Source organism: Oryctolagus cuniculus, chromosome 3 (assembly GCF_964237555.1).
Source record: "Oryctolagus cuniculus chromosome 3, mOryCun1.1, whole genome shotgun sequence".
Lineage (NCBI taxonomy): Eukaryota > Metazoa > Chordata > Mammalia > Lagomorpha > Leporidae > Oryctolagus > Oryctolagus cuniculus.
This window is the reverse complement of record NC_091434.1, coordinates 174224098-174249708: the sequence shown is the minus strand read 5'-3', so window position 1 is coordinate 174249708 and position 25611 is coordinate 174224098. Positions and strand designations below refer to the sequence as shown.

General features: G+C 48.7%; 1 protein-coding gene across 3 annotated transcripts in view; it reads right to left on the bottom strand.

Moving 5' to 3' along the window:
• ZNF777 (zinc finger protein 777) overlaps positions 1 to 25611 on the bottom strand; it is a 32637-nt gene that overhangs the window by 5531 nt on the left and 1495 nt on the right. For all 3 annotated transcript variants that reach the window (XM_051849832.2, XM_051849831.2, XM_051849833.2), the window contains exons 2-5: positions 21584 to 22444; positions 20627 to 20753; positions 17948 to 18061; positions 461 to 712 (exon numbers count right to left, since the gene is read on the bottom strand). In XM_051849832.2, coding sequence (XP_051705792.1) covers positions 461 to 712; positions 17948 to 18061; positions 20627 to 20753; positions 21584 to 22429 — 1339 coding nt within the window. In that variant the 5' untranslated portion in view covers positions 22430 to 22444. The remainder of the gene's footprint in view (positions 1 to 460; positions 713 to 17947; positions 18062 to 20626; positions 20754 to 21583; positions 22445 to 25611) is intronic.

Below are 25611 nucleotides of genomic sequence, written 5' to 3'. Positions count from 1 at the left end.
CCTGCCTGTCAAATAAATAATCTTTCAAAAAAATAAAAAATAAATCAAAACATAAAAAACGTGCTCTCCAGGGTTGACCTCTCCAAGTTGACTGAAGCATCCAGTGTGACACCAGATGATCAAAGATGCAGGAGAGAGTGAAGTTCTCGCCTTGCCACCATGTGGGTGACCTTGGGCAAGCTTCTCTGTGTTAGGATGAGAGGCTGGACAGATGGTCTCTAGGATCCCTCTGAGTGCTGTCTAGACAGATCTTCAGACGTAACACCTTCCCACTCTGCTCAGATACAAAGCCTTGTAAAACCTTTAGACTGGAAACCTATGCCCGAGGCCGTGCTTGGCCCTGTCTCCCCGCTGCGGCCCCCATCGGCCCCATGGGTGTCCAATCATCTCACTGAAGGAACCACGGCTTTCCCTGGCGCCAGGGCCCGTCTGGAGGCCCGCCCCGGGGCTCAGAGCTTACCTGTGCAGTTTCTCTGCTGCACCAGCATCTGCTTGAGCTCACTGAACTCGCCCGAGCCGTCCGGGGACTCCTCCAGCGCGTGCTCCTGCTCCTGCATGTCCAGGTCCGGCTGCTCTCCGCACGTGTCGCCCAGCTCTGAGTCCTGAAAGCCGTGCTCTTCCACCTGTCCCATCAGGGGCTCAGGAGTCTCCAGGCTCTCGGAGCCCTCGTCGTTGGTCTGCACCTCGATCTTAATCACGATGCCGTCGTGGGCTGAGAGGTGGGGGAGGGGGAGGGGAGGAGAAGAGAATCCAGACGTGTTCACGCCACCTGCCCGGGTTTCTACAGCCCTAGAACCTGCATTTCAATGACTCTTATTTGAGAGACCTGAAGAACAGTTACTGAGGTGAGTAGAATCTTCTGGACTCTCTGTAGCCTTGAACACCACTAAAAACTGGAGTCAAGGTAAAATAAATGTGAAGTGTGTTTTCCAGGACTCACACTGTTTTTAAAGTGTGCAGCATTGTCGGGGTGTATGTCAAAGGCACTCTTGTTCCCTCTCCCAGGTCAGGCCAGCCAAAGTCAACAGTTTCCCACTTGCTCTCTCCCACCAGGCCAAATAAAGAAAATCTCACCACTCTCACCCTCTGGCCCTCCCCTGGAGGAGACTGAAAGCGTCTGCGAGCACACGTACGTGCGCAATGGGGGCATGTGGGTTTGTGTGGTTTTGGTTGAACGTCTTCCCCTTATACACGCTGCCCTGCATTTGTGTGCTTCTGCAACTTGCCTATGGGTCTGCTGACTTCAAATGTGTCAGTACACACACAGCAGCATTTTACACAAATGGGATTATACCACTTTCTTTTTGGGGGGGGGGGTGTTTTCCCCCTTTATTTTGTCCTCCTCCTGCCTGACTTACCATGTCAGTTACGATCGCCCAGGTGACTTCTATAATCAATCAGGACCTTTTCTATGCTAATACAGTTATTCGCAACAGCACATACAACATCATGTGTGTTTATTTTTGGCCTTTACTGGTGTGAGAACAGCACAGTTGCCTTACGTTGCTCCTTTATGTACCTTTCCTCAAATATCTTATAGAGATCCCTTCAAACCCATTCTACGACGCTACTGCATTCTTTTTAAATGCTGCATACATTCCATGGTGAGAATAAAACTGTAATTTAAAACTCAATCATTCCCTATTAGAACATTTACTTTTTCCCCCAGTCTTTTTCTATGGTGAGCAATACTGCAAATACACATTTGCTTAAATTTTTAAGTACAAAATAGTGGGGTTTTTCCTGCAGAATCAAAGGTGTATATATTTTAATTTTTTAAAGGTCATTTTTTTTTTTTTCAGTTTATGTGAAAGACAGAAAGAGAGAAAAGAGACAGAGCTCGATCTTCCATCCTCTGGTTCACTCCTCAAACGCCTACAACAACCAGGGCTGACTCAGGCCGAAGCCAGGAGCCCAGAACTCAGGTTGGGTCTCCCACGTGAGTGGCAGGAACCCAGTACTTGAGCCGGCACCTGCTGCCTCCCACGGAGCACACTGGCAGGAGGCTGATCGGAAGTGCAGTGGCTGGGACTCAAACCAGGCATTCTGAAAGGAGATGCGGTTGAACTGCCCTGTCAAATGCCCGGCCCTATTTAAAATGTGGACAGATGTCATCAGGCTGCTGTTCAATAAAGCCCGCCTGAGACTCCTTCCCCCCATAAGCCAGGCAGCAGCCGATGCTTCTGCTCCTCTTAATTCTCCTCAACCAGATATAAAGTGGTAACTTACACTTTAACTCCACTTCTCTGACCCGCAAGTTCCAATAGAATTTCCTTTACTTCAAGGTCTTTCAGGTTCGATTTATGTTAACTGTGTATGTGTATCTTTGACTCAGTTCTAGTTAGACTGTGTTTTCTCATCAACTTTTAAGAATTATTTTATTAAAGATACCCATTTTTCTTTACCTGAATCTCAAATCTACCATCTGCCTGCTGCTGTGACGTGTGGCTCCTCTGCCGAAAGCCTTCCTATGTCATCTCATGGCGCCTTGATTTTCTGACTTAGTTAAGGTCTCCTCTGGTTCTAGGTTTTTCTTCTGGTCTACTGGTTTTACTGCAGTGTTTTTATTGTCTTATTAGCACTGAGGTCATTAATTGACCTGAAATTTGTTTTTATTTTGTAAATGGTGTGAGGAAGGGGTTCAACTTTATTTTCTTCCATATGGATAGACCTGTGAAACCATAAACACCTTTACAGTTTGAAAATCACTCTTCTAGGGGCCAGCACTGTGGCACAGTGATTTAAGTCACTGTCTGCAGTGCAGCACCTCATATGGGCACTGGTTCAAGTCCTGGCTGCTCAACTTCCAATCCAGCTCCCTACTAATGTGCTCAGGAAAGGAGCAGCATACGATGGCCCAAGTGCTAGGGCCCCTGAACCCATGTGAAGGACTTGAATGAAGCTCCTGGCTCCTAGCTTTGGCCTGGCCCAGCCCTAGCCATTGTGGCCACTGGGGAGTGAACCAGCAAATGGAAGATCTCTTTCTTTCTCTCTGTAACTCTGACTTTCAAATAAATAAAAATATATATTAAAGAAAATCATTTGATAGCTGAGGAACTTCTACGTGTGTAATACATATTCATTGATTCATTGATTCATTCATTCACTGAATGTTTATTAACATATTTACTGAGCACCATGAACATGCCATGTGGTGTCCTTCTGGTTTAGGCCATGTTAGAGAACAAAATTTAAACTTTCCTGACTTTACAAACTTCGGAAAATATTTTGCTTGCCTACTCACTATGACAAATTTTCAAAACTATGCACCCCCTTGCACCTTTAAAAATAAATATACAAAATGCATCAGTAACTGCAAAAGATGTAATTTCTGCAGTACTGTAAATATTGATATTCTGAAGTAAACTCTTCCATCACCCTTTAATGTCACCAGTGGAATCTAAGAACCCTAGCAATTTTAAACCTGCCATTATTCACTTAAAATGTTCACAAACAAGTTCTTCTTTGGTACTTGGAGTTTTTATATCATTGCTTTTCACCTTGCATTTCTATTTCCATTCCCACTTTGCCCACAGAATTTTATCCTAATAGAACACATTTTTATGCTTAGAAGTCTTTTACTGATCACCTTGTCTGTTGCTATGCCACAAAAATGTGCACATAAATTAAAATTTTCAATTTGCTTTCATTTCTAGTAAACCACAGGACTCTAACCTTTAATTTTTCTCCTGGTTTAATTCATACTAAATGACTATTACTACATAATTACAAACAATTATCTAAGATACAAAACAAAAAAATGTTTGGAAATGTTCTCTTGTAAGGATAAATAGGAATTTTCCCCAGTTAGCTCACTTATCTGACACTGAATACATACTCGTATTGTAGAATGAGACAGAGTTCAGAATCAATTCTATTTTTCAATTTTATAAATGCAAGCATCGGGAAACCTCATTTACATCAATATGTAGATTGTCACTTGATTATATGAACTTTTTCTGAGTTATATGCCACAAAAAGTCACATGGATAACATTATCAAAAACTGCTTTTAATGACCTGTTTGCTAAATATTGCAAACAACCCAATTTGCCCAAGAACTTGCCTGAGTGCACTCTACCATTCTGGATTATCTTTGTGTTTGGTGACCCACGGGCCTTATCTCTCGGAGAAATGCTCCTGATAAGAGACACACGGGGAGCTGGTGCTGTGGCATAGCGAGTTAAACTTCTGCCTGTGACACCGGCATCCCATATGGGCACCAGTTCGAGTTCTGGCTGCTCCACTTCTGATCCAGCTCTCTGCTAATGTGCCTGGGAAAGTAGCAGAGGATGACCCAAGTCCTTGGGCCCCTGCACCCATGTGGCAGACCTAGAAGGAGCTCCTGGCTTCTGGCTGCAGGTCAGCCCAGCTCTGGCCATTGAGGCCATCTGGGGAGTGAACCAGCAGATGGAAGATCTCTCCCTCTCTCTCTGCTTGTCTCTCCCTTCTCCCTTTCTGTAACTCTGCCTTTCAAATAAATAAACAAATCTTTTTTTTTAAAGATTTATTTATTTATTTGAAAGGCAGAGTTACAGAGAAGCAGAGGCAGAGAGAAAGAAAGAGAGAGAGACAGAGAGACAGAGAGACAGAGACAGAGAGAGAGAGAGAGAGAGAAAGAGAGAGAGGTCTTCCATCCTCTGGTTCACTACCCAGATGGCTGCAGCGGCCAGAGCTGCGCCGATCTGAAGCCAGGAGCCAGGAGCCAGGAGCTTCTTCCAGGTCTCCCATGTGGGTGAAGGGGTCCAAGGACTTGGGCCATCTTCCACTGCTTTCCCAGGCCATAGCAGAGCGCTGGATCGGAAGTGAAGCAGCCAGGACTTGAACTAGTACCCATATGGGATGGCAGCAATGCAGGCGGTGCTTTACCTGCTATGCCACAGCACCAGCCCCAGTAAACAAATCTTCAAAAAGAAATTAAATGAAGACAACTGGCTTCTTGAGTGGAAGGGGGGAAAAGCTACCTTCAAATACCTCACTTCAAAATAGAATCCTGGGGCAGGCATTTGGCCTGATTAAGATGCTGCTTGGGATGCCCACGTGCCATAGAGGAATGCCTGGGTTCAAGTCCCAGCTCCACTCCCAGTTCCAGCCTCTTGCTAATGTACACCCTGGTAGGCAACAGGTGATGGCTCAAGGAGCTGGGTCCCTGACACCTCCGTGGGAGTCCTGGATGGAGTTCCTGGCTCCTGGCTTTGGCCTGGTTCAGCCCCAGCTGGAGTGAACCAGTGGATATGAGTTCTCTCTCTCTTTCTGAACCTCTGACTTTCCAAAAAAGAAAATACTTTTAAAAAATATTATAATAAAAAATAAACTGTTGAGGGAAACATTTAGATGCAAGCAATGAAATTATGCTAGGACTAGAAAAAGCGCTTATGTGTAAGTTGTCAAACCCTGAGCCAAGTAACAGGCCTCTGGGGCCTCAGGCATTGCCCTGGAGGCTGTCCTGCCACTCCCCCGAACACGCTGTGTTCAGTCTGTATCGCCAAGACCTGGCTGCTGCGGATTGTTCCTTCAGGACTTTGGTAGCTTGCTTTGACATCGCACGGCTGTGAGAAACATCCAATCTGATTTTTCAGTCTCTGAAATAACACCTGTTCATAAGAATTCTCGTGAGATAGGGAAAATGTACCCGACAAATGATTCACATGGGCCGGCGCCGCGGCTCACTAGGCTAATCCTCCGCCTGCGGCGCCAGCACACCGGGTTCTAGTCCCAGTCGGGGCGCCGGATTCTGTCCCAGTTCTCCCTCTTTCAGGCCAGCTCTCTGCTGTGGCCCGGAAAGGCAGTGGAGGATGGTCCAGGTACTTGGGCCCTGCACCTGCATGGGAGACCAGGATAAGTACCTGGCTTCTAGCTTCGGATCAGCACGGTGCGCCAGCTGTAGCGGCCATTTGGGGGGTAAACCATCGGAAGGAAGACCTTTCTCTCTGTCTCTCCCTCTCACTGTCTAACTCTATCTGTCAAAAAAAAAAAAAAAAAAAAAAGAAAAAAGAAAAAAAGATTCACATGTGTTAAATGATTGTGAAAACTAAAATCAATGATTAATAAGCTCATATAATGCAACATTTGTAGACATGTATATTAAATGCTAAAATAATATAGTAATAAATATGATAAATACAAATAGTAAAATGTTAGAATAAGTACTTAATTATTTACATTTAGCAACTTTCTTTTTTTTAAAAAAGATTTTTATTTATTTATTTGAGAGGTAGAGTTACAGACAGTGAGAGGGAGAGACAAGAGAGAAAGGTCTTCCTTCTGTTGGTTCACTCCCCAAATGGTTGCAATGGCCGGAGCTGCGCTGATCTGAAGCCAGGAGCCAGGAGCTTCTTCCCAGCCTCCCACGTGGGTGCAGGGGCCCAAGCACTTGGGCCATTTTCTACAGCTATCCCAGGCCACAGCAGAGAGCTGGATTGGAAGAGGAACAGCCTGGACTAGAACCGGCGCCCATATGGGATGCTGGCGCCGCAGGCGGAGGATTAACCCACTGCGCCACAGTGCCAGCCCCATAACTTTGTTTTCTAGGGCAAGAAGTATTTTATTTTGGGTTTCAAACATTTTAATAGGTTTTTGAGAAGTTCTAGGGCCAAAGTCTATGATCACCTTGTTTTCTGAATTACATGGCCCAAATACTCCCACATATGATGTGTAGCTCAGACACCATGAGCAGAAGAACTGATAGATCTAAATACACAGAAACTTAAAAACGATGATTTTGAATACAAAATCTGTTCCCCATCTGGGGAGTGAATCACTGGATCGATCGATCTCTCTCTCTCCCCCTCCCTCCCTCTCTCTCTAACTCTGCCTTTCAAATAAAATAAACAATCTTTAAAAAAAGAAAAAAAAAAAAAGAAGTGTGTTTTCTGGGTCAAAGGATATACCCAACTTAAATACTGGCAAAAAGCCTTCAAAATAATTGTGCCAATTTATAAAACAACCTTCACCCACACACCCATGCCAGTACCAGATATGATTTATCTTTCTCTTTTTTTTTTGCCAAAGAGACATACACCAAAACAATATTTTGATGTTTCCTTCAACTTTCAGTAAGGGTGGTACTGTCCATATATTCAGACCTTTACTGGTTAGCAGGACTTGTTTGTCTCATTCTGTAACACCTGTTGTCCATTATTCTTCTGGATTCTTAATTTTTGATTTATAAAAGCTTTTTAAATTTAGAGATATTAGCTCTTCTCTGTTTACAACTATTTTCATAATTTACTTTTGTGCGTATTTGTGTTTTCAGGGACCAGCACTGTGTCACAATGGGTTAAGCCAATAATGCTACCATCTCACATCGGAGCACTGGTTCGAGCTCCTGCCACTCCACTTTCCTTCCAGCCGGGAAAGCATGGATGGCCCAAATGCTTGGGCCCCTGCACCCACATGGGAGACTTGAATGGAGTTCTGGCCCCCTGGCCACATCCTGGCCCAGCCCTGGCCATTGTAGCCGTTTGGGGGGTGAACTGATGAACAGAAGTTCTCTTTCTCTCTATCACCCTGCCTTTCAAATAAATCTTTAAAAACACTTTTGGATAAGTGCACAAAGAATAGATATTCATAAGGATCTTTAATGAAACATGGTGACTTTTGAACACCCTAAATATACATCAATGGAAGAGTATTTAAATTATGAAATCAACACACAGAATAATATAGCCTACTATTAAAACAACAAGGTAGATTATATTTTGACATGTGAAGTTGCCAAATAATATACAGTGAGAATCTATTTATGTATTGTTTATATAATTAAGGCCATATGAGAGTCAATATTTATGTAAAATCAGGAGGAATAAACTTCTAATTTATTTGAGACTCATGTGATGTTTTCACGCTCTCTGCATTTTCTCTTTTTGAAATGAAAAACCATGTTGCCGCATTAACTGCTCTACCAGCACAAACCAAGGAAGTAACACCCCTTCCCAACCTCTCATGGCTGTTCCCTCTATTAGGTTTTTACAAATTTGGTGCATGGTTTTAGTTTGTTTTTTAACTGAAAGGTGGACATGGGTCAGAGGTTGGCCGGTTCTCACAAAGCCCTGGTCCTGGGACTGCAGTGGAGTCAGCACGGGGCGTGTACGCTGCTGGATGAAGCAAACGCCCCTGACCAGGGAACCATGCGGTATGCGGTAGCTACTCCCCAGGCCTGTACACCGCTCTGCGTTCGCTGGCGCCCATGCTGTGTCTGCGGCTTTGCTGGTAACTCAGTTCCCAACCCTCCCCGTCCTCGCCTTGTAACTCTTCCTTCAGAACACCTACACAGAGCCTATCCATCAGTTTCATCTACCTGAGCTTCTGGCGCGCCCGGGCTTGACTGCCTGCCCGTGGGTGCGCAGCTGTGTCCCCGCTCAAAGCAGTGCACGTGGCTCTGGCTCCTCTCTTGGGGTCCCTCCCCCACCTGAGAAAGGGTACACGCAGACCTTGCACCCTTGGGCAGCTCACAGTGTCTCCCTCTCCCTCTCACATCTCATCAAGTGTTTGGCTAGATGTCAACTTCTAGCTTAGAAAATATGTTCCCTTGCAATGTGAGAGGTATCGCTCTACAATCTTCCAGCTCCCGGTGCTGCGGGAACGCCTGAAGCCATCCTCATTCCCGTTTCTTCCCAGGAACCTAACTTTCCTGTCGGGATCTCTCTCGGCCTCACTTGGTCTGAGACTGATCTCTGTGCTGTGGTGTCTAAGGGACAGGTTGATTTTCATCCACTCTTCTGGGCAGCTGCTGGGCTGTTTCACCCTGGAAAATCCCGTCTTATGGGGAACTGCACTCCTTTGTTGATAATTCCCATCCCTTTCCACTGTGTTTCTGATGCACTTGCCATCTAGATGTTGGACTTCTACCCTTCAGTTTTCTTATTCTTCCCTATTTCCTTTTTGTCTGTTTTCTGGGATGCTTGCTCACATTTATCTCCCAACACTGCTACTGATCTTTTTAACGTGAATCATATTTGTAAGAGTTCCTTCTGTTCTTTTTTTTTTTTTTTTAAGATTCATTTATTTGAAAGGCAGAGCTATAGAGACAGAGAGAGAGGCAGAGACAGAGAGACAGAAAAAGAGGTCTTCCATCCACTGGTTTATTCTCCAAATGACAACAGATGGGGGCTGGGCGAGGTTGAAGCCAGGAGCTTCATCTGGGTCTCCCTCTTGGGTACAGGGGCCCAAGCACTTGGGCCATCTTCCTCTGCTTTCTCAGGTGCATTAGCAGGGAGCTGGATCAGAAGTGGAGCAGCCAAGACTCAAATGGGTACCCATAAAGGATGCTGGCATTGCAGGCAGTGCCTTAATCTGCTACTCCATGCTGGCCTCATATATTTTCTTTCCAAAAAATTATATTTTGGGGCTAGTGCTTTGGAGTAGGTTAAGCCTCTGCCTGTGGTGCCAGCATTCCATATAGGTGCTGGATCGGATCCTAGCTGCTCCTCTTCCAACCCAGCTCTCTGCTTATGGCTTGGGAAAGCAGTAGAAGATGGCCCAAGTGCTTGGGCCTCTACACTCATGTGGGAGACTGGAAGAAGCTCCTGGCTCCTGGCTTTGGATCAGCCCAGTTCCGGCCATTGGGGCCATCTGGGGAGTGAACCAGTGGATGGAAAAGCTTTCTCTCTGTCTTTCCCTCTCTGTTTATAACTCTGCCTCTCAAATAAATTTTTTTAAAAAGTATTATTTTTTATGTCATGGATACATTCAATTCTCTTTAAGGATTTCTATAACATTTTTTTAAAAAATATTTTATTTATTTACTTGAAAGTCAGAGTTACAGAGAGGAGAGGCAGAGAGAGAGAGAGAGAGAGAGAGAGAGAGAGAGAGAGAGAGATCTTCCATCCACTGGTTCACTCCCCAGATGGCTGCAGCGGCTGGAGCTACACCGATCTGAAGCCAGGAGCCAGGAACTTCCTCTGGGTCTCCCACGTGGGTGCAGGGGCCCAAGCACTTGGGCCATCGTCTACTGCTTTCCCAGGCCACAGCAGAGAGCTGGATCGGAAGTGGAGCAGCCAGGACTTGAACTGGTGCCCATTTGGGATGCTGGCATTGAAGGAGGCAGCTTTACCCACTACACCGTAGCGCTGGCTCCTATATAAGCATTTATACATATTCTTTCCTCTCTCCTCATGGTCTATTAGTCTAACTCTATCTTTTTCTGGTTTTATTTATTTGTCTTTGTGTACTTGAGGCTTTCCCTAGATGTCTTGTGATTCTTGGTAGAGTTACAAGTGGAACACTCAAAACAGAATTGAAATTTTGATGCCTTTGGTGGGGTTTCTTGACTAAGGCCCACCTGTGGTTTGGTCAGGTCATTTCACTGGAAAATGTCTTGTGCCAGTTCTAGAAAATTCTAGCTAAGACTCTGAATATTCTGCCCCAAGGGTTTCACCCTGGATGTCAGCATCATTTTGGGAGCCAATTTAAGGGAAAATGTTGGAGATCTCAACATTCAAATGGCAAGTGTCAGGTATTCCTCGCATGTTTTCAATGTGGTACTCCACAGTAAACCTGGCCTGGTGCCCACGTGCACAGACCCTCTCTTACCCTCTGAGAGGAAAAGCCTCAATGGGATGCCAGGACTGGGTAGTGGTAGAAGAGCCACAGGCACTGGGAGAGGACCGTGAGGAGAGGGGAGTGTTTATAGGAAGCCAACCAGTCTTCTGGGTTCGCTTCATCATGACCTCCATGTCCAGAGATCCGCAACATCATGGCCCCACGAACCCCAAGTCTTAAGCAGAGGTGGGAGTATGAATCAGTTTCTTCTTAGCTGACCCCATTACCAGCTTCAGTCCCAGCTTTCTATCTCAGCAGTCTCTCATCCACCTGCTTGCAGGCTTCTTGCTGCTGTGTCTTTGTCCATTTTTTTTTTTAAGATTTTTTTTTTAATTTGAAAGGCAGAGTTACAGAGAAGCAGAGTATCCATTCTTTTTAAAAGTCCTTCACTCTTGTTTTAGAATGACTTGTGGAAGTAGGAGTCAACACATCTTCAATCTGTCATCTTTAACTGTCTTTCATCATGTATTTTAAAAATGTTTTTACTGAATAAGAAGCAGTATCTGCTCTGTCAGAGAAAATTCTATAAAACATAAAGAAATATAATTTGGTATATTTCCATTCAGTTTTTTCTTTTTTAAAAAAGGTTTAATTAACTGATTATTTAAAAGGCAGAGAGAGAAAAAGAGATCTTCTATCTGTTAGTTCACTCCACAAATGACTGTAACAGCCAAGTACTGGGCTAGGACAAAGCCAGGAGCCAGGAACTCCATCCTGGTCTCCCATACGATGGCAGGGCCCAAGCCCTTGGGCCACCCTCTGCAGCCTTCCTAGGTGCATTAGCAGAGAGCTGGACTGGAAGTGGGACAGCCAGAACTGGAACCCGCACTACCAAGATGGATGCCAGTGTTGCAGGGGATGGCTTAGCTCACGGCCCCACGACAGCCCCTCTGCCTTTTGTGACATTGCTGACTTCACATTATCCTTCCCGCAGTGTTAACCTCCCCAGTCCACTGGATCTCCCCCACCAACATTTCCAACAGGTCTCCGCAATCCCCATCTTAAACAACCCGTCGGCTGCCCGTGTGTCTGCTCCCCACTCACAGCTAACCCTCTAGAAACAACTGCCAATAGCGCCCTCTCCCTCCTCACATGTTCATCAAGCTCCCGCCGCCACTCCGCCACCCACACCTGCCCTGCTGAAGCCGCTGGTGAGTTTTCAATGTGCAGATCCAAGGGTCACTTCTTAGTCTCTGTGTTACTAAGCCACAGAGGAATTCAATGTGGCTCACCACCTTCCTCTCTACAATCTTGTCTTAAAATACCCAGTGTGGCTCTATCCTAATTTACAGATACCTCTCTGCTCTTAGTTTCTTTTGATTCTTCCTACAACAGTCGTTTTCAGACCTGGCTGCGCAGGAGAAGCACCTGGGGTGTACAACACCTGGACCTCGTGCCAACCCACGTACTGCAGACTCTCAAACCTGCTCCAAAGGTCTGCAGGGCGGGGCGGTGCTGTCCTCTCTTCTCCCTCTATAGGCCGAGCAGACCCAGTCTAGGCTAACAACGTGCAAATGCCCAAATGTCTGCATGCCAAAGGTCTAAGGCCTCTTTTCTAGAACCCCAGGATCCTTCATTCAGCTCTTCCTCAACATGTTCTCCCTGATGTCTCACAGGGATCGCAGACTGAATGCTCAAAACCAAACCCATGGGGCTGGTGCTGTGGCACAGTGGGTAAAGCCGCCACCTGCAATGTCAGCATTCCATATGGAGGCCGGTTCAAGTCCTGGCTGCCCCTCTTCCAATCCAGCTCTCTGCTGTGGCCTGGGAAAGCAGTAGAAGATGGCCCAAGTCCTTGGGCCCCTGCACCCTCGTGGGAGACCCGGAAGAAGCTCCTGGCTCCTGGTTTTGGATTGGTGCAGCTCTGGCTATTGTGGCCATGTGGGAAGTAAACCAGCGGATGGAAGACCTCTCTCTCTCTCTCTGCCTCTGCCTCTCTGTAACTCTGTCTTTCAAATAAATAAATAAATCTTAAAAATAAATAAATACTAATGTGAGGCCATAGCTTTCCTGGAGCTCATTAAAAAAAACAAAAACAAAACAAAACAAAAAAAACAAACCCACATGTTTCTCCAAATCTAAACCTCATGCTGTCCTCATCTCTGTTACTTAAGTCAGAGGCCCAGGAGTCCTTGCCATCTCTGTCTCTCTCTCGCACACGTGCACATACATACACATTCTACACCACCCAGTCACACACCCTGTTCTGGTCTAATGTCAAAATAGATCTTGCCAACAGCCATTTTTCTCCCAGGGCTATGCTAAGGTCTCCTATCTGTAAGACAAAAAGAACCCCCAAATGTCCTCTGAGCTTCCAGTCTTTTCTCCCTCCAATTAGTTCTTGGAAAAATTGGGAATTTACTTGTTTCTTAGGTTTCCACTAAACTCAGCCTCCTCAGAGAGGCCTTTCTGGGTCTCGGACGCAGTCAGGTCTCCACGCTGTACGTCTCAGAGCCCTGCATGTTTTTCATCGTAGTTCTTCTGCAGGTGGTTTCTGTGTTTTTACAGATGGGGGGAGGGAGGCGGCGGCGACTGTGATGGTTCAAACAGGACTGGGCTGCCAAGACGCAAGGAGACATTCAAAGTCTGAACTCCTATGTTAATAGAGGGAACAGTTGTGGCGCAGGTTAATCCTCCACCTGCGGTGTCGGCATCCCATATGGGCGCCGGTTCTAGTCCTGGCTGCTCTACTTCTGATCCAACTCTCTGCTAAGGACTGGGAAAACAGTGGAGGATGGCCCAAGTGCTTGGGCCCCTGCACCCACGTGGGAGACCTAGAAGAAGCTCCTGGCTCCTGGCTTCAGATCGGCACAGCTCTGGCCATGGCAGCCATCTGGGGGAGTGAACCAGTGGATGGAAGATTCTCCCTATCTTTCCCTCTTTGTAATTCTGACCTTCAAATAAAAATAAATAAATCCTTAAAAAAAAAGACAATGGATATTAATATTAATGGCTGATGGATTAAGGCTGGAAGGTTGATCTAATTATGGCACCTGGTAGGTGTACTTAGTATGAGGTCTTGGGTTGCTAGAGGCTTGCCCTCAGCAGGTAGTTGGTTATATAAGCAGCGTGTGCTTTCTGTGTCTCTTTCCTCTGCATGAGTTCCGCCACCCACCATCCTTATCAGACGCCAGAATAATGGGGCCACCTGATCTTGGACTCCTCCAAATTCTGAGTCGAAACCAACCTCCCTTCCTCCCTAGAACGGTATTCTAGTTACAGGAATGAAACGCTGCCTAATACAGCTGTTAACATTAACATCTCCACTGGACTGCTAGGCCGACGGTGAGGGTCTCTGGAGGACGTGGCTCCTGACACAGTACCTGCTACAGAACATAGCTGGAGAACTAATAAACCTGTAAGTGAAACACGCTCTCCAAGCCCCTCATAAATGATTTCTGTGACTATATACCTGTCCATTGTAATGTGATGTACATTTATAATCTTGACCTATATTTTAGATTCTCTTCTATGCTGCAGACTCTCAAAAAGGGAATTATTAAGTTGAGTGCACACACATCTGAAATATTTAAAACCTATTTTTAGGGCTGGCATTATGGCATAGTGGGTAAAGCTGCTGCCTGTAATACAGGTCATATTGGTGCTGATTTGAGTCCTGACTGCTTCACTTCAAATCCAGCTCCCTGCTAGTGCACCTGGAAAAAAGCAGTGGCAGGTGGCCCAAATCTTTGGGCTGCTGCATCCACGTGGGAGACCTGGATGAAGCTCCTGGCTTGGGCCTGGCCCAGCCCTCACTGTTGTAGCCATCTAGGGAGTGAACCAGTGGATGGAAAGTATCTCTGTCTCTCCCTCTCTTTCTGTAGCTCTGACTTTCAAATAAATAAATAAATCTTTATTTCAAAAAACATTTTAAGATTACAAAACATCATACTGCTTGCTTTCTTTTCTTTTTTTTTTTTTTTTTTTTTTTTTGACAGGCAGAGTAGACAGTGAGAGAGACAGAGAGAAAGGTCTTCCTTTGCCGTTGGTTCACCCTCCAATGGCTGGCGTGGCTGGTGCACTGTGGCTGGTGTACCGCGCTGATCCGAAGCCAGGAGCCAGGTGCTTCTCCTGGTCTCCCATGGGGTGCAGGGCCCAAGCACCTGGGCCATCCTCCACTGCACTCCCTGGCCACAGCAGAGAGCTGGCCTGGAAGAGGGGCAACCGGGACAGAATCCGGCGCCTCGACCAGGACTAGAACCTGGTGTGCCGGCGCCACAGGCAGAGGATTAGCCTATTGAGCCACGGCGCTGGCCCATACTTCTTTCTACACAGACAACAACCAGGTGCTCTCCGAGCAGCACTGGGTGCTGGCGTGGATTTTGGCAATCCTCTAGTTTGTTAGGGACAGACTGTATCTGGTCTCCCTGGGCCCCCTGACCAGCCTTGTAGGGCTGTGAATGGGAGCCCCTATTCATTCAGAGTACTGACAACTCAGTTGATATCTGAGTTGTCTTGGGATCTCTTGGTCCTTAGGGATCCAAACTTAAATGATGGTTTACTGAACGGATTTACTTAGCCTGCTTATGAAATTGTCATGTCTAAGATATTTGGAACTCTGAAAATCATCAGTTTTCTAGACTTTTCCCCCGGCAGCATACCTTTGGGTCTGGCCCAGGGCTGGTTGTGCTGCCATTCTGGCAAGGGAGGAACAGGTTACCACGGGCACCGTGGGGGCACTGACACTGCCGCTTCACGGACTCGCCCATTGTTGCAGGGTCTCGGCCTTGGGTTGAGCACAGGGCCAGGTGGAAGGCCTGCTCTGTGCAGCAGTGGTTCCTATTCCTCCCCCGCCCCCTCCTGCCGCATGCTCCAAGGCGCTGGAGATGGCTGATGGAACACATGGAAAGGTTCAGCCACACAAGGATGCCTCTGTGAGGCTGCCACTCTCGACAGAAACTCAGGCCATGGATGTGACCGTGCCAGAATGGCACTGATGTTTTGACTCTGACCCCATTCTGCGGGAGGCCCATCTGTGATGCGGGAGTGAAAAGCAGACAGAGAAAGAGGACGGAGGCTCCGCTGCCCCAGCCTTTCTAAGGAGAGGATACGAGCAGCATCTGGACCACAAGACCCCGCTGGTACGTCACACCGCCTTTTAGGATTTTTAATCACGAATCCCTTCTCCCAAATTCTCATTCTTTGTGTTCTTTCTTATTTTCTCTATGTGGATCTCTATTCCCACTTGGGATGTTGCCACTCAAACCTAGAAGGCACAGACTGATTTTCCTCCAACCAAGATCACCCTGCCCTGTGCCACGCTGGCCTCAACTCCTTGTCCTCATCTACTTTTAAATTCATCTTTTGGGGCGAGTGTTTGGCCTAGTGGTTAAAACACCCACATCTTGCATTAGAGTACCTGGGCTCCATTTCAAACTTCCTGCTAACATGTACCTCTGGAGGCAGCAGGTGATGGCTTCAATGCCTGGGTCCCTGTCACCCATGGAGTTCCCAGCTCTTGGCTTCAGCCTGGTCCAGTCCTGGCCGTTGTGGGCATTTAGGGGAGTAAACCAGTAGATGCGAGCTCACTCTCAATTTAAAAGAAAAAAAATCTTTTAAAATATTTATTAATTTATTTCAAAGGCAGAGTTAGAGAGAGAGAGACAGACAGACAGACAGACAGATAGACAGATCTTCCATTTACTGGTTTACTGGTTCAATCCCCACATGGCCCCAACAGCCAGAGCAGGGTCAGTCCAAAACCAGGAGGCAGGAGCTTCTTCTGGGTCTTCCACGTGGGTGCAAGGGCCCACTTGGGTCATCTACTGCTGCTTTCCCAGGCACATCATCAGGGAGCTGGATCACAAGTAGAGCAGCTAGGACTCAAACCCGTGCTCATATGGGATGCTGGCGCTGCAGGTGGCGGCTTAACCCTCCACACCACAGTGCTGGCCCCAATCATTTAAATATACAATTATCTAAAATGTAAATTAAATACATATTTGTCATCTGTTAGAACAAATTCAGGATCAGCATCTGCCCTTGATTTTAAGATCCAGCAAATTCCTGGAAACAATGACAGTGGATTTGTTTGGGTCATGCCACCACTGTGTTTTCACTGGCTTCTGTCCCCCCTGCAAGCTCCCTTCCCTCTTACTACATGAGGCTGACATCATTCAGTGTTCCTGAACATTTCCTTGGAGCCAGTTTATAGGTCCCCAAACCCAAGACACCGATTTATAACAAGCCCTGACTGTGGTCAAACTGCGTTCTCCCCAGCTGGGTCATCTTCCTTTTCCAGTGGACAAGATCCCCAGCCGCGTTCAGTGTTGTCACACGTCACATGCGCCCAGTCAGGACAAGGAAGTGCTTCGTCTCGAGACGGTCAAGGTAAGAGACGCAAGTCAAAGCAGAGGCTCTGAGAGCTGACGTGGCACCGTGAAGGCACTAGCAGTGTCTGTGGTCCAGCCACGGGGGAAGGGTGACAGCCCAAGCGTATTGACCACAGCTGGTGTGTACTAAGCACTACTATGTGCCAGGCCCTTTTCCACAGATAAGGAACTTGCAACTCTGAAAAGAGAAGTATTGCTAGTAAGCAAAGAAGCTTCGTTCAAACACAGACAGCCTGACACCAGGGCCTACCCTCGGGCCGCATGGCCTCAGACTGGCCGTGCCTGCTGCGTATCTGCTGACCCAGTCTAACCGCTTCTCCAGACACTGTCTTGCTGGAATCGTGCATTGTAGGATGTTTCTGGCACAGTCCACTGCTGTCCCCCATCCTGCTACCGGCAAGCCACAGGACTGAGGGATGTGGCCCTTCTCCGGGAAGCTCTGGGAGCTGTGAGCACCATTACCCTGATACAAATGGCTGCCTTTGAGTTTCTTGCTTTATTTCTTGCAAAGAATGAGGTGACAGTTGGTCATGTCAAGACACCTCTGAGGGGCCAGTGTTGTGGGGCAGCAGGGTGAACTGCCATCTGCAACACCGGCATCCTACGCTGGGAAGCTGGTTCAAGTCCCGGCTGCTCCACTTTCAATGCTGCTCCCTGCTAATCTGCCTGGGAAGGCAGCAGAAGATGGCCCAAGAACTTGGATGCCTGCCACCCACATGGGAGACCTGGATGGAGTTCCTGATGACTCCTGGCTTCAGCTTGGCCTGGCTCTGGTCATTGTGGCCATCTGGGGAGCAAACCATTGGATGGAAGATCTTTTTCTCTGTAACTGCCTTTCGAATAAAACAAATGAACAAACAAAGAACACCTCTGAGGCAATGAACTCTAGTGCATTCCTATTTTTCAACAACCTGGGACACTGGTGAACACAGGGGCCCCCACGCAGGTCCCCACACCTGCAGGGCTCCTTGCTGCACACGGCTTGCTAACACATGCCGTCAGGTCTTCCTTGGGCTCTATCTAGTGAAAGACACAGAATGCCAAGCTCAGTGCTGCTGCCAGCCAGCCACTCACCAGTACTGGGGTCCGTAGGCGTCTCGCCCTCCTCCGAGTCCTCCTGCTCCTGCATGGTCGGCCTCTCCCCGCGCTCCATCTGTGACATGAGGTCTGGTTTGGATATTGCATAGTCTGGGCAGAAGGAAGGAAATAAAATATACTATACTATGGGGTGAGGTGGCCCTGGCTGCTGCTAGGGTGTCATCTGCGGCAGTGTGGTGTCAAGGACAGCCCTTCTGCTGGGGGCCAGCCGAGCTGAAGAACAAGTGCCTGAGTGTCCAGCCTTCTTCCTTAGGGCCACTGTGCGTGTGTGCGTGTGTGTGTGGCAGGGGGAGGGCTCATGCTGCTCACGGGTGGCTGATGCCTGCCCAGGTTTTCATGTTGAGCACAAGAAAATTTATGAAGTAAAAAATGAATGCTGGTAAAATATAAAAGCCACAGTGTCAATGTTGTGGTATAGTAGGTTGGGCTGCCACCATGTGGGTATGGTTCGAGTCTCAGCTGCTCAGCTTCGGATTCAGCTTTCCGCTGGTGCACCCGGGAGAGCAGTAGAAGACGGCCCAAATATGGGCCCCTACCACCAATATGGAAGACAGGTGGCATTCCAGGCTCCTGGTTTTGGCCTAGCCTAGTCCCAGCCACTGCAACCATTTGGGGAATGAGCCAGCAAATGAAAGATCGCTCTCTCTCTCTCTCTGTAACTCTGCTTTTCAAATACATAAAATCATTTTTAAAAAAGATTTATTTATTTACTCGAGAGGCAGAGTTAGAGACAGAGAGGGAGGACAGAGAGAAAGGTTCACCTCCATCTACTGGTTCACTTCCAAATGGCGACAACGGCTGGAGCTGTGCTGATCTGAAGCCAGGGACCAGGAGCTTCCTCTGGGTCTCCCACTGGGTGCAGGGGCCCAAGGACTTGGGCCATCTCCTACTGCTATCTCAGGCCATGGCAGAGAGCTGGACTGGAAGTGGGGCAGCCAGGACTCGAACTGGCTCCCATGTGGGATGCCGGCACTTCAGGCAGATGCTCAATCCACTATGCCACAGCACCAGCTCCAATAAAATCATTGTGAAAGAAATCTAAAAGCCATAAAGTAAAGTAGTGATGGGTTTCCTTAATTTAAAAAAGCTTCAAGTTCTTGAGAAATTAAAAGACGAAGAAATCTGGAGGAAATATTATAGACATACATGCACATGCTTGTATCATGTATATGTGATCTATATATAGCAAAATGTTAATACCCATAATTATATACAGAAACTCTACATTAATAAATCATTGAAAAGCAGGGTTATGAACATCTAGTTTACAGAAGACATACAAAAGGCCAATAAAGATATAAAAAGATGCATCAGTTCACTAACCATCAAAGAAAAAAGGCATTAAAAAATGAGGTATCATTTTTATCTATCAAAATGACAAATATTTATAACAGAAGAGCCTCCATTCGGGCCAGGTTTTTGGAGAAAGGGCATTTTCATACATGTTGCAGAAATACAAGAGCCCTCTGGAGGGTTCCAGGGCAGTAGCCATGAAACCGTACATGTGCGTCCTTCTAACTCAGCAAGCCCACTTCTCAGAACGTGCCCCAGTGAGAAGTGAAACGCGGCGAAGGGGGGCACAAACACACAGGGATGCTCATCACCACACTGTGGGGCGGTGATGGGGTCACGGTCTCAGAATCAGCCCACTGCTCGGCGCAGCAGAGAGGCCAAAAGCCGGACGGTTCTCCGGCAACACCGCGCTGTCTCTCCACGGAGGTGCGGGGTGTTGATGGGGAAGGGTGACTACATCCCACCGTTAGGTGGAATGGGCAAAGGGTCCCATCTGCGCCACGTGCATTGAGTGTGCACCACTGTATGCACCATGCCTGTATCTGCACACGCACAAGAAAGGAGGCCAAAAGGTCACAGTGGTTACCTCTGGGGGGTATGTAAGTCTAAGCTGTTGAGTTTTCATAATCAGGCATGTATTTTAGAGAAAAGAAAAAATAATTTTCAAAAGTGGGAATGCTAGCCTATGAAAAAAGTCCATGGAAAATCAACAATTCTAGCCAGAATCAAAGTTCTGTGCAATAGCACAGTGTTTTTTCTAAACTTTTTTGTATACGCCCAAGTCAGAGAAAAGGATGCATATATAAGTAAAGTGCGTTTCTCCAGATTTTTAACCTTAAATATTCTTCCTGAAAACAAGAACACAGACTTTGGGGTAAGGCGGATCCCAGTGGAACTGTCACTTCCTGATGGGGACCCAGGGGGAGCCTTTAACTCCTCGGGTCCAGGCTCTTCAGCTGCATGACAGGGACGAGGACCTGGTGGCCGTGAGCCCTCGGTAAATGACAGCATTCAGCCACCAGAATGTAAAACGGAGCTGTCACCCAGCTCTGGCTCCCTGACAGCAGGGCTGCGAGGACTGGTGATGTGATTCGGCTGGGGCACAGGAGGCCCTGGGCGCGTCTGTCTCCTTCCACGGGGAGGACACTCTCGAGGTGTGCGATGCATGGGGTCTGTGCCGCTCCCTGTGCCTCCTGGCTCCCCTGCTCTGACCTGAGCTGCGCCGAGGATGCACGTTTTAACAAATTTGTGCTCCCTACAATTCTGTTTGCCTGGTTCCCACTACCAGCTCTACTGGGGTTCAGTGCTCCCCGAGTTTCTGATGCACCTCTCCCCGAGAGGCCAGCGATGCCGTGTCCTTACCCATGGAAACCAGAGACTCATAGTTGCCCCTCATCACGTTCTTGTAGAGCTCCTTCTGCCACTCAGACAGGTTTCCCCACTCCTGCTCCGAGAAATGGACGGCGACGTCATCGAATGTCACGGGGACCTGAAACACAACTGGCTCCGCTCAGACCCACAGGATGGCAACCACTGCCCTGGGGCTGTCCACCCCTCCCACGGCCCCGGGCCACACAGCTCCTCCCCAGAACAGGCGCTCTCTGGGAGTCTGGCCTGGCTTCCAGGGCCGGGACTCATCCTTCTCCCAGCACGACTCCTGCTGCTCGGAAGCGGGGTCTGCAGCCCAGCAGCCACAGCACCACAGGGGACAGGCAGCCGATGCCGACTCTCAGGCCCCGCCCTGGACCCACAGAATCAGTCTGCAGCTGACTCCTGGATACACCAGATTTGACAAGTGCTGACCTTAGAACACAATGTTTTCTCCTTTCGGAAGGCTGTGAAAAGGGGCAGCAGCACAGAGGAATAGAAAGAAAATCTGTGTGCATTAGGCCCCTTTTAGAACCTTCTGGAAAATACTACTGAAACCTAACTCTCCTCTAGTTTTTGTCAGGGTCAGTTTTACTGGCACGAGCATGGTTTGTAAGTGAGCTCACTCGGTGAACGCTGAGCAGGACGCAGCCCTGTGATGTCCAGGCCCCGGCCTTCCTCCCTCCACGGGGCCGCTCCTCACTGTAGAGCCTCACCTCAGGAGCACTGGCCTTCGTGCCCCCTTCCTGACCTCAGACGTCCCTGGAGGACCCTGCGCAACACCCTTCTAACCGACCCTCCTGATCCCCGGGCCACCTGCTGCCGGCCTCTGCTTGCAGCCGGGCGTCATCACTTCTCTCCTCAACCTTTGCTTTCACAGTAAACCACGTCCCTTCATTACGCTCCGGTTCAGACCGCTGCGCCGGGAAGCCCCAGTCAGGACGGACTTACCTTGGGAACTTCTCCATTGCTACCGGGAGGCAGCCGCAGGATCCAGAAATTTCTGTTTTTGAGCAGGTTCTCCATGTTCTCCAGGCGCCGCTGCAGCAGCCCGTACTCCTGCAGCAGGGTGCCCAGCACGACCCACTTGCTCTCCAGATGGTTGGCGAACTCCACGGCCGTCTTCTCGCAGTCGGCTATCTTCTTCTCATTCGTCCCTGTCCTGCCCTCCAGCGTCAGTAGCCGCATGGCCTGGGCCTCCAGTTTCCTCTCCACCGCTTGGACGGCAGCCCACACGGCCAAGCGGGTGATCTCCGCCGTGGGCAGCGGCTGTTCCTTCTGGGCTGAAGACGAGATCTGGAAGGGGGTGTCCTTTTGGGAAACTGGGCTCTGCAGCAGAGGGTCCAGGTCGGTCTCTGGAACGGTGGGGGACAGGGTCAGGCGGTCTTTCTCAGGAACTTCAGGGGAGGGGAGGGGGGCTTCTTGATGGTGGGTGGGGTGGGACAGAAGGGAGACGTCTTGATCAGCAGCAGCTGGGGGAGGATACTGGGTCTCCTCCTGGGAAGCCAGGGTGCCCTGGAGGTGAGTCTCCTGCTCAGAGGTGGCAGGACACAGGAGTGCAGGTCCCTTCTGGAGAACACGTGGCATCCGGCCAGAAGTCTCTTGCTTGGGGACACCGGCAGTCTGGGGTAGGGAGCCTTGCCGGGGAACAGCGGGAGACAAAGATGGGGTTTCTTTGGGGGGAAGAACGCGGGACTGGAACAGAGTTTCTCGGGGGAGGCCAGCAGGAGCCTGCCGCAGGGGTTCTTCTTGTGGAACATTGGGGAATGACAGAGGTGATGACCGTTGGTTCTCCATGTCCAGCTGCTGGACCTGTGTTGAGGGGAAGAAAGGAAAAGACAGGATTGAAGGCCCCGGACTACAGCTGGCAAGATCAATCCCTAAAGGAAGTGCCCACATTAAAAACACTTCTGGTCTTGGTGGCCGTAAGATACGCTCGGTCGACGTGACTCAGCCACTGACTGGGCCATCAATTATATGAACAAGAAACAAACCATGGTGGTGTCACCTTATGCATTTCATAGAGCCACCTCTGGACTTGAATGAGAACACCTGGCTTTCTACCTGACCTACAATTACCTGTGTCACCCTGGCCGGGTTATTTGACCTCCCTCTTCTTGGTGTCCTTGTCCATAAACTAAGAATAATACACCTGACACAGACAGACTATCTCGGCTGTCAGAACACTGAGCATAACACTCTGAGAAATGACACAGCAGAATTTTATAAATGCCACACACAATGTTACTGTCCCCCAAGTGCTAGCCAGGTGAAGGGCTTCGGGGCGGGGGTGTGATCATTAGTTGGGGGCCAGCGCTGTCCACGGAGTTAACTCGAACGTGGATTTGACAGCTAGCCCCTGTTGCTTTCATCAGCGTTATCAGGCGGGCACGGTACCCTGAGCTCTCTCCCTTACTTTGTCTAAGAGTGAGCACACAAAATTATCTAAAGTTTCCCGGACTCCTGCTCTTTGGTCAGAGCTGCTGATTGTCAGTAACTACAGGACATGCTTGACTTGGAGAACATCTTCTCCTCATCTGTGCTCAGCCCTTCCTAAAGATGCTGCCTGATGTTCTGCCATGAGCAGGGAGAAGAGACACCGAGATGGGTGGAGCAGACAGCTGGTCACTGTGGTAGGCAGCTCCGGCTGTCTGGCTTCCCCTCTGTGGCTCCTGAGGTGGGGAATAAGGAAGACAGGAGGCCTGAGGGACAGAACGCATAACAGCCAGTTTTGTGACTTATGTCAAGATCGGTGGGGACCAGAACCCAAATAAAGTCTCAGCTTCCTTTTTGGGATTCCAATGAACTTCGCTCCCCCTCTTTCCATCCTGCCCCAGATTCCTGAAACATCAGGGAGGAGAGGCCACAACCTGTGAGCGACCAGGCCTGTGTTTGCCCAGCCAGACCGGCAACAGCTTTATTGGAACTGAATGGCGTTCCTCCATTGTTCACCTCCGCACCACCTTCCTTCAGAGAATCTGCTCAATTACTGTGCTCTCTATACAAATTATCTTTCAAGTAATTAAAACTTCCATTTTCCTTCTTTGAAAGCTGACGTGTCTCTGGTGTCCAGTCTTACATATAGCACGTACTCAACAAATATCTGCCGAGAGCATTGTTAAGGAAACGTTCATCATCAGGATAAACAACGAAGTTCCTGTAAGTCCCCCATCGAAGACTTATCTAGACCTACTTTCTCCCTTCTACAGCCCCTTCCTACTGGTGTGCGTTCACTCAGTCACCACAGGTGGCTTCACTGAGAGCCTCACCCTTTCAAGGAATCGGTCAGAGATTCAAGAGCCAGTTCAGCGACAGGCTCCCGAGGACGTGTGAGTTCCCACAGCTCTGCGATGGGAGCGCTGATTAGCTGAGAACAGCTAACAGTTATTCAGCATTTATATTCCCCACGAACTATGATAAGCATTTTAAAGGATTATCTCGCTTAATCCTCATACAAACCTATGAACCAGGTGCCACCAGGACCACTACCCACACAGCCTGTGGAGGCACAGAGGACAGATGGGCCCCACAGCCTGCAGGTTGCCTCCAGGCCCAACTGTCATCACAGGCGGCTGGTAGGTATGTGCTCTGAATCTGTTTTACCTCCCAAATGCATGGGCTGGGGGATTATACAGAATTTTGCAAATACTTGCAATGAATTGACAAGACCCCTAAACTTGAAGGTTCATAAACACCCAAGCCACCTCTCAACCCTTGGCTACTAACAGGTCAGGGTAACACTGAATGGCCCCTCAGCTAGGCGCCTCACTGGCAGGTACGCAACTAGCCCATGCAACACAACAGGTACATCATAGTCCTTTCTTCAGAAGGGCACTAGGGTATCTGCCTACAACTAGTAGGACGAAGGAAAAAAATCCCCAGGGGCCAGGTTAGTCTCCCTGAGTAACACCGCGGTTTAACTGAAACAATGAAAAAAAAAAAAAAAAAGGTCCAGTGTTGGAAATAAAGGCAGAAGAGCAACACAAATTTCCCTTAAAGGAAAATTTAGCTTCTTTGCTCTCCAGTATTAGGCTGTCTCTTTCCATTTCTGGATTTGGAGGAATGCAGAGGGATGAGGGGACACAGGGCTTGTCCCCCGTCCTGTCCCCCAATGAAAACCCCCTGCTATAATGTCATCAGTCTCAAAACCTGGGGCTTGATCCTACCCCGAGCAGAAACTGGTACAGAGAGGGCCAGAGCTGTCCATGTATCTAAAATGAATACATTCTCAAACTGCTGGCTGGGGGATGGGAGTCTTCTGACAGACCCCACCCCCCAGCCCTCCCCGGTGAATCATAACTGGACAGGGTCCTCCAAGATCCAAGCCATATTAGTAGAAACATAAATAACCACATGGACCTGACTTATTAAGAGAGCTGTGCCATTCTGTTCTATGACCCCATGTGATTCATTCAGAATTATTTATCATTCAAGGGAAGGCATTTAACAATCTCTGCTTTTTTATTTTCCCAAGAGTTTCGAATTTGTTCTCATTATTTTTCTAAGAACGCGGAGGCTCTTTTAGGAAGCCATGTAGATGCATATATGCCGTGCCCTCCTGGTACCAGACAGGTAACTGAGGCTCAGGCACTGACTTAGCAGCACAGCCGGGCATCCCAAAACGCAGGTCTGCAGGGAGATTTTAAGAATGGATGTTCAGAACGGCCCACTGGAGAGCAAGTGCAGCCCTCAACCTGTCAGGAGCTCGCTCCCCAGACCCCAGCCGCCAGGACCCCCGGAGTTCCGCCCTGGGCCCCACAGATGCACAGCTGGGGGCCGAGGCCTGCCTGACTGGGGACCGCGGACGGACGCGCTCGGCAGGGCGCAGGCTGGCCTCTTCGGCCACCTCCCTCACCTCCCCCGACGGGCTGCCCGGACCCCCTGGCCCCCGCCCACCCACCAGGAGAGGCCACCGCCAGGCCCGTCCCCCTCCCCGTCCAGGCCCTCAGCCCGCCAGGCAGGCCTCTCCGGGGCCGCGG